The following is a 15,272-nucleotide window of genomic DNA, read 5'->3' as shown; positions in this document are numbered from 1 at the left end:
TCAGGAATGCGCCAGGAGATAGGTGTCGAGGCGCCGTGCACAAAACCTTTACCAACGCTACTACAGAGGCTACGCTACAAACCATTACGAGGCCTCGGATAGGAAGGCCAGGTCACAGTTTGCCAAAAGTACCTAAACAAACCCGAGTTAGAAAGACTGGAAAAAGATGTGTATATTTTTAACATATAGGTGCTAAATACTGTACTGGCTCTCCAATACAACTTAAAGCAGTATTTGGTTTCCTTTCCAGGACTAACCCTGCCTATCTTCAGAGGCTATGATGCTGGTCACTTTAATAATAAAATCATTGACAGTAATAATAGCCTCTGTTAAAGGCTGAACACTGTCCTGATATCGTGTTTATGCCTTTGCTATTCTGATTAAAAATATATATATACGTGAGTGACAGGAAGATACATTTTCTTCAAAGCTTCAAAGTAGTGTCAGTTATTCTCATATAGCTGTTTAAAAGATGAATGCAGAAAGGGGAGATGAATGTCAAATTTAATTCAACAGAAGGATTCATGACATTGATTCCCTTTGTATTTTCTATTGAGCCTCTTTCCCTAAGCTGGTGGGGAGGCAAAACATTTGTATTATATGCTCACAATCTGCTGAGTCTTTTACTGAGAAACTACTTACCTAACTGTCTCGTGGGAACGGAATCAGTGAGACGTAACATAAACATCATTGGCCGAAGGATGTTATGTTGTCCCGATATACCAGTTTACCTTTTTGGGAAAACTTGTTTACATTTTTACATCTTTTTCCATGTGAAACACTAATACTTAATCACTTAACCTCTTTCCAAGACGATGGCAGACAGTTGTCACTTTCATTTGTCGTGTTGTATTCTGAAGTGCACTGTTCAGCGCATTCTCTGAAAACTCTCTATTAAAGGTTGGGTTCATTTTACACTTACAACTAAAATATGTCCTGCAATGTTGAACATTTTATATAGTGTTGTGACCAAATTATCTAGATTTAAAAAAATAAATAAAGATAATATATACATATATATTATCTTCGAGCATTTTATGCTTTATTTGAGAAAAGAGGTAAAAAATATAGACCCTTTTTATCTCGTAAAGAGCAGTAGTTTACACTCAAACTCGCACTGCAACGTTCTTTTCAATTCAAGTTTCAAGGTTTATTTTAACATTCTTTTCAAATTACACTTGCATGAGAAAGGTCCTTTGGAGCCAGTATATTTGGCAAAAACAATAATGTCTACTGGATGTTACTGTTATTTAGAAATTGCCCAATACCGGTAACACAACAATACAGAAAAAAGAGCCAGAGCCTCACGTCAGTAATTCAAAGTATTGAACCCAAAGGAGTCGTGGAGAAATCTGTTCTTGTATACTGCATTCCCTGATAAGAAGGGAATAGAGGGCTGGAGGGCACGAGAGAGGAAGTGGACATGACTGACTCCCACACTTTGTTAACCCACTAATATGCCTCCCTTCCCATTGCTACCCTGTCCCTTGTGTAGAGGGGAAGCAGATAAAAACAGGGACTCGTTCATATTAACCATAGAAGATGAACTAGTGTTGATGAATTAGAGAACTCTTCGGTGTCACAGTGCCAGAACTCTCAATCATTTCTTTAGTGGAACAAGACGGGGCTTTCTAGTTCCCTGTTGGCTCGGACATAAGGGTCATGGTTAAATATGAAATACTCAATCGTCAAGCCACTTGGAAAGTGTGTAACTGTTGAATACACTGCTGGAACAAAACAGGCAGGGTGTGTTTGCCAACTACGGTCTTGGAGAGTCATTTAGGGATGGCATTAAAAGGTGCAAACTGCAAAAAGTGAAAGATGGTTACGTCAATTCAGGTCGTGATGGGAGAATTTTAATTGTGTCGGGGTTAAAACAATGGGAAATGTAGAAAGAAGGAAGACGTGTTTAGGTTGCTGTTGCATTCATAGGTCGTATTTTACCTGTGTGCTGTCTCTGCTGTCTGCTGTCTGTAGGTGGACAGGGCAGTGGTGAGGGAAGTTACGATTGAACTGCATTGGTAATCTTAAGGAAAACTTACAGCTTATAAAGTCAGTTCAGTGGCAAATGTTATTTGCAAGAGGCATCTCAGCCTTATATTTTTTTCTCCTACAAATGTCTTAATATTTTGAATGGGGATTTGAATTTTTGATTTGTGAACTGCTGTTTTGTTAGAGGACATAGAAGAGAGGGAACATGAGCCTTAGCGAAAGAAAATAGAACTATAAAATATATGTTTTAGGGATGGAGGAAATGGGGCTGGGGAAAAGTCAAAGGGTTTTACATCTCAGGGAACAGGAAGGAGGAGAGCACGCATAATGCTCATGGCATTTTTTTCCAGCTACACAGCATGCATATGTATATTTAAAGGGCCATTGATTGTGAATAGAATGTATGATTACAATGACTGTGTTATTATTAAATCTTCCCATGTTGTCTGGCCTTCAGGGATCATGGCATTCACGTGTCAAATATTTTTTTTCTCAGAAATGATTTGCTGTGTGTGTGTGTGTGTGTAACCTGATATCAATATTCAACCCGTGAACAGAGGAGTGAAAGGTGCATTCACTTGTCAACAGCTATAATGTGTCTTGGTATAGAGAGTTGGATATGCTTTTAGATACAGAACCTCTGTGGTATAATTAATCACTAGTGCTAATAGCTTGAGAGGAGCCAGAGATTCATATAGATCCACTAAGTCTCTCCTGTCTACCTTCCCCTCCCATCCAAAGGCTGCCCATGTGCCTGGGTTAGACATCATCCATAGTGAGCACCCACACAAACACACACACACGGTTTCAGTCAGGCAGTCAGTCGCTACTTTGACTGCCTAAGGCTGCTTCAGACTAAACACTAAAGTAAGAGTACAAGGAATAATCGCAAGGGACCAGAAATACACACAAAACGGGGCCACAAATACAGTACCAGTCACCCCCGCTGACCAAGGAAGGGGTGTATGTGTTGTGTGATTGTACATGTTTCTTTGGTTGAGAAGAGGACTTTCCTGCCCTGGATTGATATATATGACTGCACCCTACTGTTGTTTCCTCCATCTGATGCCTGGGATTTCCTGAACCTGGAGTTCAACAGCTGACTCACACAAGCCTGGAATTCCTAAATTGAGGACCTGCAATAGAACTAAAGGTACTGCTTGAATTTTTACTTTTTTGTAATATCCTTAAATTCAGAGCAAAATCTAAATCTTCTTTTGACAAATATGAAATAAATTAAACTTGGTACTGCGCTAGGACTGAATCAGGAAAGCCAACATTAAACTGCACATTTAGTATTATTTTGCGGGGAGGAGGCAATAAGAGGTGGGTAGTCGAAAGACTGCATTCAATCTAGATTCTCCAATGGTTTAACCCAAAATATTTAAGTTTTCAGACGACAGCCGTCGTCAGGAACCACGCACTGCTTTGTGAGTTTCTTGTGCGCGATAGCTGCCCATACGTTGGTGGAGCACTCCAGATGACGCTTCCTCACACATGCCAGGACATCGGCGTTTATCGGAGCTGGACATGGAGAGAATTTAATTTAAGGTAATTATTTTATTGTAATTATACCAACGTTAAATATGTTCTTGCAGCAATAATCTTACATATATTTAAGTATGTTGGCTAAATCCGTAGGCTACTGTGCGCCAGCGGTTTGATAGGTTGGTTGTAATATGTTGAAAATATTTTAGACTTAATGGAGCAGTCTGGAGTTGCTACATACATTTCTGACCTATACATTTGCCTAGTTCAATATTGTATCAAAACCAGCTTGTTAACACTCCACAGTCTCAAATCAAGGTTCAAACTATAATTTTCATATGAATGATCTATCCTAGTATCCGTTGGTCTTTCTATGAATGTCAGAATGGTTAGTCTATATTTCTCCAGTCCCATCCTTCAGTTGTTTACAGAACCGGGGCGGGAGCATACGTTTTTAAATGTGGATTCCAGCTTTAATGTCTTTTACAACTATTAACACACATTTCCTGCATGCAAGTGGGTAGGTTTGGTTTGAAAATGTATGTGAATAGTTTTTCAACCATGCTATCACTACTGCGCTAGGTGTTACTAAAAGCTTGAGCAGACGTAAGTTTGCGTGCACGCATAAACGCGCGCGCGTTCAAATACGCTACATTAGGGCAGACGTTTCAAAAAACAGATTTAGGTTTATTGAAACTCAGTAATTTTTTCTCAGACTAACACCAGCATCCTTACTAGCTACATTAACTGCAATTAAACTGCATTTTTGATAACAGTTAAAAACAGTTTAGCTGTCTAGAAAAGACACTGTAGCTTATCAATGGATTTTACTGTGAAGTATTTAGTCACACATGTTGACAATCTTTGATCAATAGGTAATTCCGTAGTTAGATATTTTCATCTTCTGATTTGTGAGGACAAAACTTCCCATGTTACACTCAGTAACTCCTGACTAGCATAAGGGAGTCACTTTCTCACAGATGTTCTATGACATTGGAGTGCAAAGGTCACTTAAAGGTAACATGAAAAAAATTGTTAGAGGGAATTCAGCCATGACAAAGCAAAACAGCTAATTCGTACCAGAGCTGATCAGACATGAAGAGACTCCAAATGAACTGTGTGTGTTTCTCTCCCCCTGGCTCCATCTTTAGCTCAACAGGATCAATTATTCACAAGGGCATAATTTAGCCGCCTATCATGATGAGGATAGAGGAAGAGAGACTCCTGCTGTTTCTTCTTTTGCTGCTGGTCTCCTTCCTGCAGAGGGTTCAGTCTGCCAAGTCCTCCCATCACCATGATTCTCGCCGCCATTCACGAGAGCACCAAAACCATCGGCAGCACCAGAACATCACACTGGCCATCATCCTACCACAGAAGAACACTGCTTACCCCTGGGCCTGGCCCCGTGTGGGGCCAGCTGTGAACCGAGCCATCGACACTATCAACGCTGACCCGACGCTCCTCCCCAATCATCAGCTGGTTTACCTATTTGAGAACAGTGAGAACAAGCAGGGCATCTGCTCCGAGTCCATCGCCCCGCTTATGGCAGTAGACCTCAAGTTTGCGCACAACCCCTGGGCGTTCATTGGGCCAGGCTGTGTGTATACCTCATCACCAGTGGGCCTTTTCACAACCCACTGGGATATCCCCATGGTAACCGCTGGTGCCCCGGCTGTGGGCTTCAATGGCATCAACTTGTACCCGTCCATTACCAACACGGGCCCCACACACAAGAAGCTGGGAACGTTTGGCCTCCACATCTGCAAGCACTTTGGCTGGCAGGAGCAGCTGCTGCTCATGTTCAGTGACAACAAAACCGATGACCGGCCGTGCTACTTTGCTATTGAGGGGCTTTACACAGAGCTTAAATCCAACAACATCACCACAATGGACCTGGTGTTTGAAGAGAATGTCGTGCCAGTCAACTACTCTGACCTGCTCCACACCATCAGCCAAAGTGGCCGAGGTGGGTCCCCTATATTCACTACACTTTGTTACAGCTTTATATTTTAAATATTATTAAATTACCCAAGTCATTAAGTAGGGCGCTGCAGTATGCTTTCCTTTCATTTCCCTGGAACTTATTTGAATCATATGCCTAAAAAGAATATGATTATGTAGATGGTTATTATAATATTGTATGAAATGGAGATTGACTAAACAAATAAAAACATTTTCATATGAACTAGCAAATGTAAATTTATGTTATCCCCAAAACCCTGTGAAAAAGGGTGATTGCCTTCACATGCCCTTATGTAAAAAAAAAAAAAAGTTATTGCCCCCTTACTCTCAAAAACAGGTTGTGCCATATTTAGCAGCAATGGTAGCAACCAGACACTTCCTATAGTTGTTGGACAACAGTCTCTCACATCAACACTGCTTGTTTCAGGGCCTGTCACATCATTTCCGTTGGGTTTCCGTCTGGACATTGATAGTCCATTCCAAAGCTTTACATTTTTTGCTTTTATTTTATTCATTTATTGTATTCAACCATTGTTTAATCAGTTAAGTCAACTGAGAACCAATTCTGATTTTCAATGATGAACTGACGCAAGGTCCTGGATTTAATTGCAAGATGATAAGACAACACATAGAACCACATAAATACTGTTAAAATGAATATACAGCTCTGGAAAAAATTAAGAGACACCTGCACCTTTTTATTTCCTTCACAAAAAAGTGACCACTCCAAATTGAACGCTTCTGTTCCTCACTCAAAACTTTCCTTTTCAACTTTTTTGGAAAGGAAAGAAAAAGGTGCAGTGGTCTCTTAATTTTTTCCGGAGCTGTAAATAAACACTATATTCAAAGGAATAGACAAACATTATAATTACACAATGTACAGGGAGAAATATAGGTTTGGGTGGATTTAGCAGGTACATTTTTAGACAGCATCTTGTTTTTTAAGTTGTGAGGTTTGATTAAAGTGTCATGCTAAAGGGTGTTTTGAAATTTGTTCTCTGCCATTCTGTTGTAGAATTGCATGTTTGTTATGAATTATTGCCTCGCTGCATGACCCAGGTGCACTTATTGTATGCACATGGACAAATGATCGGATACAGAATATAATTTATTCTGATGACATCATAAGTCTCATAACACACGAACGAATCACATGAACATCACCACTATGTTTGATTGTTGTCATAACGTTAATACAGTATATATGTACAGTACCAGTCAAAATTTGGACACACCTACTCATTCAAGGGTGTTTCTTTATTTTTAATATTAATAGTGAAGACTATCAAAACTATGAAATAACAATCATGTGGTAACTAAAGTGTTAAACAAATCAGAATACATATATACAGTGGATATACAGTCTACACACCCCTGTTAAAATGGCAGGTTTTTGTGATGTAAAAGAATGAGGCAATGATAAATCATGTCATAACATTTTCCACTTTTAATGTGACCTTTTAATGTGAACAATTCAATTGAAAAACAAACTGAAATCTTCAAGAGGGGAAAAAGAAAAACCTCACAATAACCTGATTGCATGAGTGCGCACACCCTCTTATAACGTGGCTGTGTTCAGAATTAGCCAATCACATTCAAACTCATGTTGAATAGAAGTCATTACACACCTGCCATCATTTAAAGTGACTCTGATTAATTGCAAATAAAGTTCAGCTGTTATAGTAGGATTTTCCTGACATTTTGTTAGTTCTCATCTCAGAGAAAAAGCCATGGTCCCCAGTGAGCTTCCAAAGCATCAGAGGGATCTCATTGTTGAAAGATATCAGTCAGGAGAAGGGTACCAAATAATTTTCAAAGCATTAGATATTCCATGGAACACAGTGAAGACAGTCATCATCAAGTGGAGAAAATATGGCACAACAGAGACATTACCAAGAACTGGACGTCCCTCCAAAATTGATGAAAAGACGAGAAGAAAACTGGTCAGGGAAGCTTCCAAGAGGCCTACAGCAACATTAAAGGAACGGCAGGAATTTCTGGCAAGTACTGGCTGTGTGCTACATGTGACAACAATCTCCTGTATTCTTCATATGAATGGGCTATGGGGTAGTGTGGCAAGACGGAAGCCTTTTCTTACAAAGAAAAACATCCAAGCCTGGCCAAAGTTTGCAAAAACAAACAAGTCCCCCAAAAGCACATGGGAAAATGTGTTATGGTCTGATGAAACCAAGGTTGAACTTTTTGGCCATAATTCCAAAAGGTATGTTTGGCGCAAAAACAACACTGCACATCACCCAAATAACACCATGCAGTGAAGCCAAATAACACCATGCAGTGAAGCATGGTGGTGGCAGCATCATGCTTAGGGGCTGTTTTTCTTCAGCTGGAACCGGGTCCTTAGTCAGGGTGGAAGGAATTATGAAAAGTTCCAAATACCAGGCAATTTTGTCACAAAACATTCAGGCGTCCGTTAGAAAGCTAAAGATGAAGAGGAAGTTCACCTTTCAGCATGACAACGACCCAAAGCACACATCCAAATCCACAAAAGCATGGCTTCACCAGAAGTAGATTAACATTTTGGAATGGCCCAGCCAGAGCCCAGACCTGAATCCAAGTGAACATCTGTGGGGTGATCTGAAGAGGGCTGTGCACAGGAGATGTCCTCGCAATCTGACAGATTTGGAGCGCTTTTGCAAAGAAGAGTGGGCAAATATTGCCACGTGAAGATGTGCCATGCTAGTAGACTGAGTGCTGTAATAAAATCAAAAGGTGCTTCAACAAAGCATTACTTTAATGGTGTGCACACTTATGCAACCATGTTATTGTGAGTTTTTCAGTTTGTTTTTCAATTGAATTGTTACGTTATAGGTCACATTAAAGGTGGAAAAATCTCTGACATGATTTATCTTTGTCTCATTCTTTTACATCACAAGAACCTGGCCCTTTAACAGGGGTGTGTAGACTTTTTATATCCACTGTATATATAACTTAGTTTCTTGAAAGTTGCCTCTCTTTGCCTTGATCCTTTATACAGAACCTTTTCATATGCATAACATTCCAGGAAATTGTTTTGACAATCCTTAACATTCACGTGAAATTCAACACGCCTGCAATATCCCATTAAAAGTCACAGAAAGTGCTCAGTTTATTGGCATCATAGCGGACAATACAGAAAGTACACTACGGATCAAGTTGCCGTTTTCCCGTACCCACTGACACAGACATCTCACCCGAACAAATGTGAGACCCAGGGATTATTAGGTAAGGGCCTTTTTAGTCAGTGGCCTTTCAAATCTGTGAAACGGCTTTGTGTGTGATGTGCCGGTAGAAAACTGGTTTTATTTTTAGAAAGTCTCTACACTTGGCTGTAGAGACTGCGCACCTCCCTCGCAACTGAAAAACCAAACTACTTAAATCTTAATGCATAAGAAATACTATTTTTGAATGACTAGAAGTTATTTCTGTACCTCACTAAAAACCACATTTTACAAGTTTAAAACATTCAGTAATATCCACCTGTTGTGAATGAGAGACTTGTAAGTATTGACATGAGTTTTATTTTTACTGATTACGGCAGTGGTTAATGGGGTGATCTGGATTTTACTGATGCAAATGAATGAAATTTGTCTGAATATTTGTGCTTTTCACTGAACAACAATAAGATCAAAGTCAGTAAAAATAGTTCTCATCATCTTTATTGGCCACATTAAAATGTAGCATGCCAAAGCACAAGGTATTTACTAAGATATTAATAGCTAAATCAACCTGAGAAAATTCTAGAAAGTATGTTCTCATGTTTTCTACAAGGTCATTGCTGTAGATAATGTGTTCTTGTCATACTAACTTGGTACAAAAGTGGTCTAAGGTGTAGGCATAAAGGCATTAACAAAACACCTAGAGACCCAATGCTGTGTCCCAGAGTTAGTGCAGTAGCCTAATCATAGATGTTAGGGACAGAAATCTGAACATACAATGTAAATACTAAATTAATCTTTATATAGAAATAAACTAACATGCCAAATATTTATTTTACTCTAATGATTATATGAGATGATTTGGTTCCCCCCCCCCCAAAAAAAAGTATGACACCAAATCGTTCCACCAACTGAAAGAATCAATGGCACCAGTGCCTCCAGTGAAAATAGTGCATTGAGTCTACACTAATGTGATTAGTGATTCAGTTTCAGGCATTGCCATGTCGATTATTTTCCATCTGCAACCCTGTTTCCAAACGCTGCACGAAATGCAAATATAAACATAATGCAATGATGTGCAAATCTTTTTTCCCTAAATGTAATTGAAAATAGTATCAAATATCAAATGTTGAAACTGAGTAAGCCACTGACGTCACGCACCGGAGGGGGGGATGTTGCTTCAGAAGCAGGTGCAGATGTGACACGCGACATCTCGTCCGTCCATAGAATTCAGCTTGTACCGTTTTGTAAAGAATATACTTATTGCCAAATCTATCTCTGCAAGCTCGAGTGTTCTTCAATATGTGTTGGAAAATGTATCGGAACATAAACATGCACCTGAACTATAAAAAACTAATTCTGTCAATTACTTTTTGACAAGGGAACCATGATGTTGTTAGCTTCCATTGGTCATACAAAAAGACAATATCGTTATTATTCTCTACTCATTGACCTGTTAAGCGTGGCCATTAGCTTTTGAACCCTGCCACAAGGGCATGATTGTGCCTGCAGCCTTAGCAGAAATTTGAACCGATCGAGGCTAAGCAGACCAGATATCTTACTGCTGCATATTATAATGATGATGATCAGCCCCGAGGACAGACAGTCATTAAGTGATACTGCATTTCTATGGACCGCCTCTGATTCTTTCTGTTTTATTAGTCGTATGTGATATGTTTTTGCTCAGTTTGCCCTTTGCTGCCTGTGAGGAAATGGTTATAGCAAATACAGAGCTAATGTGATTTACTTCTCTATCAATATCTTTGGAAAGTGAAGTGAGTCAACAAAAAGATAAGTCTATGAGCTTCCTTTTACCGTTCCCACATGGGTTTAAAGAGAAGACATTAACAGTAGTCAAGATCCCTGCTACCTTATAAGGGTGCTGCATTCAACATTTTAGATCTGTAGGTATTTCCTGATAAATGTTGTCATTAGGCTACTTTCCTTGGAATTATGCCTTCTGTTATTCTTCAATTTATCATATTTAACCAGAGGTAAGCAAATTATGGACTTGGTCAAATTTGGGAATAGTTTGAATAAAATTTCTTGAAACAGATTCAAAATAGTAATATTGTTAAAAATATATCTAAATTCACATGCGGCAGGGTTAGATTTTTTAGGACCTTTGATTAAGTTGTCTGACACAAAAATATATTTTAGGAAGGCCACATTAGTTGGAAGTATAGTGATGGAGTGCAGTTAACCTGTGTGTGCAGAGTCATGTTTATGTATTGTGGTTGAAGTGTCTGTTTAGCATTAACAGTGGGCAAATGTTTAACCTGATGATTGTTGTAGACATGTGCTTTTCGTTGCTCATACACTTGCTGCGACAAAACCATCATGCTGGATGCAATGTTAAATTGGGGCCAATGTAAAGTCATGTTGGTAGGCCCTATCTTCCTGATTAAAAAGGCTCCTATGGGTTAAACCCCCAAATGGCCCAGTTGGGAATATAAAAGTATCCTAACTCCCACTGTATTTATCACCAAATCTATGATTGCAACATTTTACTGCTGCTTTTAGTAGAATTCCAATGGAAGATTTATAGTGGAAAGTAGGAAGTGCAAGTACAAAAATACTTTCTGTTTATGTTTGTTATTGTAACTCTGTTCTGTCAATGCACACAATTAGCAGCCAATGTGTATTATGTTGTGGTGTTTGTCAGTTGGTATCGAAACAGCGTGTGGTTTGAGGATCATTAGACATGCTTCTAGTTCCATACAGTGCTTATTACTTGTGGAAGTTGTTTTGATAGCTCTGTGACAGAAAATCCTAAGAGCACAAACACAAATCTCACTTCAGGTATAAAACAATGTGGAACCATTGTAAATGGTTTGCATGTAGAAAGGTCTGTGTGTGTGGTGGAAAGAGATAATGTAACGCCCCCGAGACCCCTCCCGAATCTGCTGTTACACACACCTGCATCTATGCTGCCGTCTTTTCCTCAGATCTCAACCAGACAAATGGGGCAGACAGTATGTCCGCCCACTTGACCACATCTACTGCCATCCTCAGGGACCAATGAATAAATAGTCACCTGGTGTTGTTTTTAGCTTCAGTGACCACAATAATTGAAGTTTTGGACGATTAAGCAGTGTTCAGGGTACATTCATCAAGCATGTGGAAAGTCTGGGCCTCCCTCACACACATAATAAATAATTATTTAAATTCCTTTAATTTGACACACTTTAGCATACCTGTTTTTCTAATATGACCACAGAAGATGTTTGAATGAGTCATCGTTCTGTTTTTCTCAGGCCCAGTGACAACCAGCTTGATATTGGATATTTTCTAGGCTAATACAAGTATTGAACATTGTAGCAAGTGGATAGTGTTGAGTATGGTGTGTAGATAAGTGGGGGGAAATAATCCTTATTGAACCGCAAGAAACTCTATTGCACTGATACAACAGAATGTGAAAAATAATTTCTGTATGTGCTGTAAATTACTAAGTACTCATGAATCATCAGAATAATCCCAAAATCACAACCCCCCTTTGTGCACTGATCTCCAGCTGCTGTTCTCTGTGCCACCTCCATCTTGCTCTTCTCTGTGCCACCTCCATCTTGCTCTTCTCTGTGCCACCTCCATCTTGCTCTTCTCTGTGCCACCTCCATCTTGCTCTTCTCTGTGCTCTCCTCACCCCAACCTCCACGTGGTCGAGATCTATTTTTGGACAGGCTGATGCAGGGCAAGGCTCCACTGGTGGAACAGTTTCATTCCAATTCATCTGTCTAATGAAGAACATACATACAGCCATACTGTAAAAATAATCACTTCAAAAGACCATCAAAGAAAGGTTGTCCGTGGTCCTAAAGGCTCCTGCATACTAATTGGGATTTAGCAGATCTTAGGCAGGGAGAAGGTAATGTGCTACGCTTACATACTCCCCAAATCCCTGGACTTGAAAAAGAAAGTAGTAAAATGACTTGTGTCAGTCCTCCTGAAGCCACTGTAGTGACAAAATAACAACACAAAAATAACAGAAACACCTAACAGAATAATAATATCGAGGACATGATGAGGAGTATCCTTTGATTTCAGAACAGCTACAGTCCTTCTTGGAGTGCTGTCATACAAATCCTCAACTGTGTTTTTTGTATGCCATTTTTGTATGGCTCTTTTATTGCAGACACGTATGTACTGATAATTGGCAAACAACCTAATATGATTTATATAGCTGTGTTTGTAATTGTGATTTAATTACTTCAAAGTAACAGTCCTTTTCCATGTGGTGTTTCTGTATCCTCCAGCTCCTCTAGCCAGTAACACTGTCACATTCAGCCCTGGACATGGTGGGGAACTGTCAGGGCTACCTGAGAAAATTGTTTATCGCTTTATCTAGGAGGAAAGTGTATATTTTTTTATCAAATCCCTATTTAACATGAGAACAAATACAAATAAATGAGTGCAAAAAAGTAAAACATATTTAGTAAGTTGTGCAAAAGTTAATTGTTATGGATAATTGGTAATTGAGATGGATAGATTAAATTAACTGGGCAAGACAGAAGACAGAGTGGAACACCCAAAAAGCTATATGCATCTGATGAACAGCTGTTTTGCAGTCTCTTCTTACCTTACAAGGCCAATTCCTGTAAGACCTTTACTCATTGTTGAAATGTGCAATATTTTAGTACCAAATTACTTTCCCAGATGCCTAGCAAGCACTTCACTTTTTCCCTCTTTGTTTGCCTATCCTACATGGAATGTAGACATTCACTGTCTCTTCAGGACCCTAGCTGTCCCATTCATTGATGTGTATCATAGGTTGGTGACAGTGTACCATAGGTTGGTGACAGTGTATCATAGGTTGGCGACAGTGTATCATAGGTTGGTGACAGTGTATCATAGGTTGGTGACAGTGTACCATAGGTTGGTGACAGAGTACCATAGGTTGGTGACAGTGTACCATAGGTTGGTGACAGTATACCACAGGTTGGTGACAGTGTACCACAGGTTGGTGACAGTGTATGATAGGTTGGTGGCAGTTTTAATTTTTTTAATTTACACATTTGTTGGAAACATAGCTTAACAAACACTCCATTTACTTTTGTGATTATGTAATCTACCAAATTTCTCCACTCCTGGTTCTACTCAAACTCCAATGTGCTCACATAATCTGGCTCAGACATGCTTGATTAATTCACAAAGTCATCAGAAAGTGTGCTGTGGTGTTTAGCACCTCAAATCAATAAGTGCAGTGATTCTGTGATGTTTCTTGATTGGTTAGTTCAATATAATGATTTCTTCCTCCATGAAGGACTAGGTCCAATTGCCATGGTTCATCATTGCCTGGATAAGGATACAATCCTTTTAAAAAGGCATGTTCTTTCACCATCTAACCCATACCCAGATAATGTTGTAAATGTGTCCTATATTTTTATTTCTTGCCAAAGTTAAAAACATTATTAGAAAAAACACAGATAAAGTCAAGGTTCTAATTGCCAGAATTTGTGACCGTCCAGAGGAGTTCAAACTTACAGATCAATGGTTTGGATCAGCTAGGGGTGGATCAGCTGATTAACAGTTATTCTAATGACATTCATTTTCCATTGATTCATTAAAAAATTGTCTGGTATACACCCAGACCGTTCTACTGTTGGGTACACCCAGACCGTTCTACTGTTGGGTTCACCCAGACCGTTCTACTGTTGGGTGCACCCAGACCATTCTACTGCTGGAGTACACCCAGACCATTCTACTGCTGGAGTACACCCAGACCGTTTTACTGCTGGGGTACACCCAGACCGTTTTACTGCTGGGGTACACCCAAACCGTTCTACTGTTGGGGTACACACACTTTTTCACCTACTTAATTGCATTTTATTTGAAGAAAAAATACTTTACATATATGGTAAGTAATTAGAAAGCAGAAAGCTTTTTCCCCCAAAATACTGCTATGTAAGGTTTGCTGAAATGAAGCCCTCCCTATAAGCACCAGTTGGAAAGAGAACACTTAGTACAAGATGTTGAAAAGAGAGCACTCAGTCAATCAATCAAATGTATTTATAAAGCCCTTTTACATCAGCTTGATACCCCTGGGAACAAGCAACATCAAACACCCAGATCTACATATTGGTACCTACTCTATCCCCACCTCATGTTACAATACTGTATTTACCTGTATACATAGACTAGATGTTGAAATACCAAATATCCGCTTCTAAATATTCATGAATAATGTGTGAACCTGCAATTGGGTTGAACTCTGCTGGCAATACTCGGCCCTCATTTCAGGGTGGTTGCGGTTGGTGGGTGTCCCTTTGGTTGATGCCGTGGGAGTAGGGTCAGTTCTCCTTCCTCACTGTAAATCCTTGTAGTTCTAAGGAATGCACTCTCAGAGGTCTCCTGCCATTTTAACCTAGGAGGACATGAGATCCACACCTCCGGAGTACCAGGCTTGAGAGACTCGTTGCTGTCTCTGCCAAAGTCGTCCTGGTTGTGTTGCAGATCAAGACGATAGCTGACGATACCTGATATTCCTGGCCCCTGAAATTCAACACCGTTGTTGTTTGCTCCTTGGGGTTTCCGGCTTTTGTGTTTTGTAAAAGCACTTTGTGACAACTGCTGATGTAAAATGGGCTTTATAAATACATTTGATTGATTGATTGAACTGTGTATACAGTGTAGAGGGGGAATGGCTGCTATTGCCAGAAGGAGGATCAGTTATTCCCC

The 15,272-nt window shown here is 39.6% G+C and overlaps 1 protein-coding gene across 1 annotated transcript in view; it reads left to right on the top strand.

The window, feature by feature from the left end:
- Positions 1-2,911: 2,911 nt before the first annotated feature.
- npr1b (natriuretic peptide receptor 1b) overlaps positions 2,912-15,272 on the top strand; it is a 37,160-nt gene continuing 24,799 nt past the window's right edge. Inside the window, exons 1-3 of the mRNA XM_010885113.4 lie at positions 2,912-3,145; positions 3,382-3,543; positions 4,632-5,446. Coding sequence (XP_010883415.2) covers positions 4,678-5,446 — 769 coding nt within the window. The 5' untranslated portion in view covers positions 2,912-3,145; positions 3,382-3,543; positions 4,632-4,677. The remainder of the gene's footprint in view (positions 3,146-3,381; positions 3,544-4,631; positions 5,447-15,272) is intronic.

This window comes from Esox lucius, chromosome 20, assembly GCF_011004845.1.
Source record: "Esox lucius isolate fEsoLuc1 chromosome 20, fEsoLuc1.pri, whole genome shotgun sequence".
NCBI classification, from domain to species: Eukaryota; Metazoa; Chordata; class Actinopteri; order Esociformes; family Esocidae; genus Esox; species Esox lucius.
Note: the sequence above shows the minus strand (reverse complement) of the source record. Positions and strands in the feature narration are given on the sequence as shown.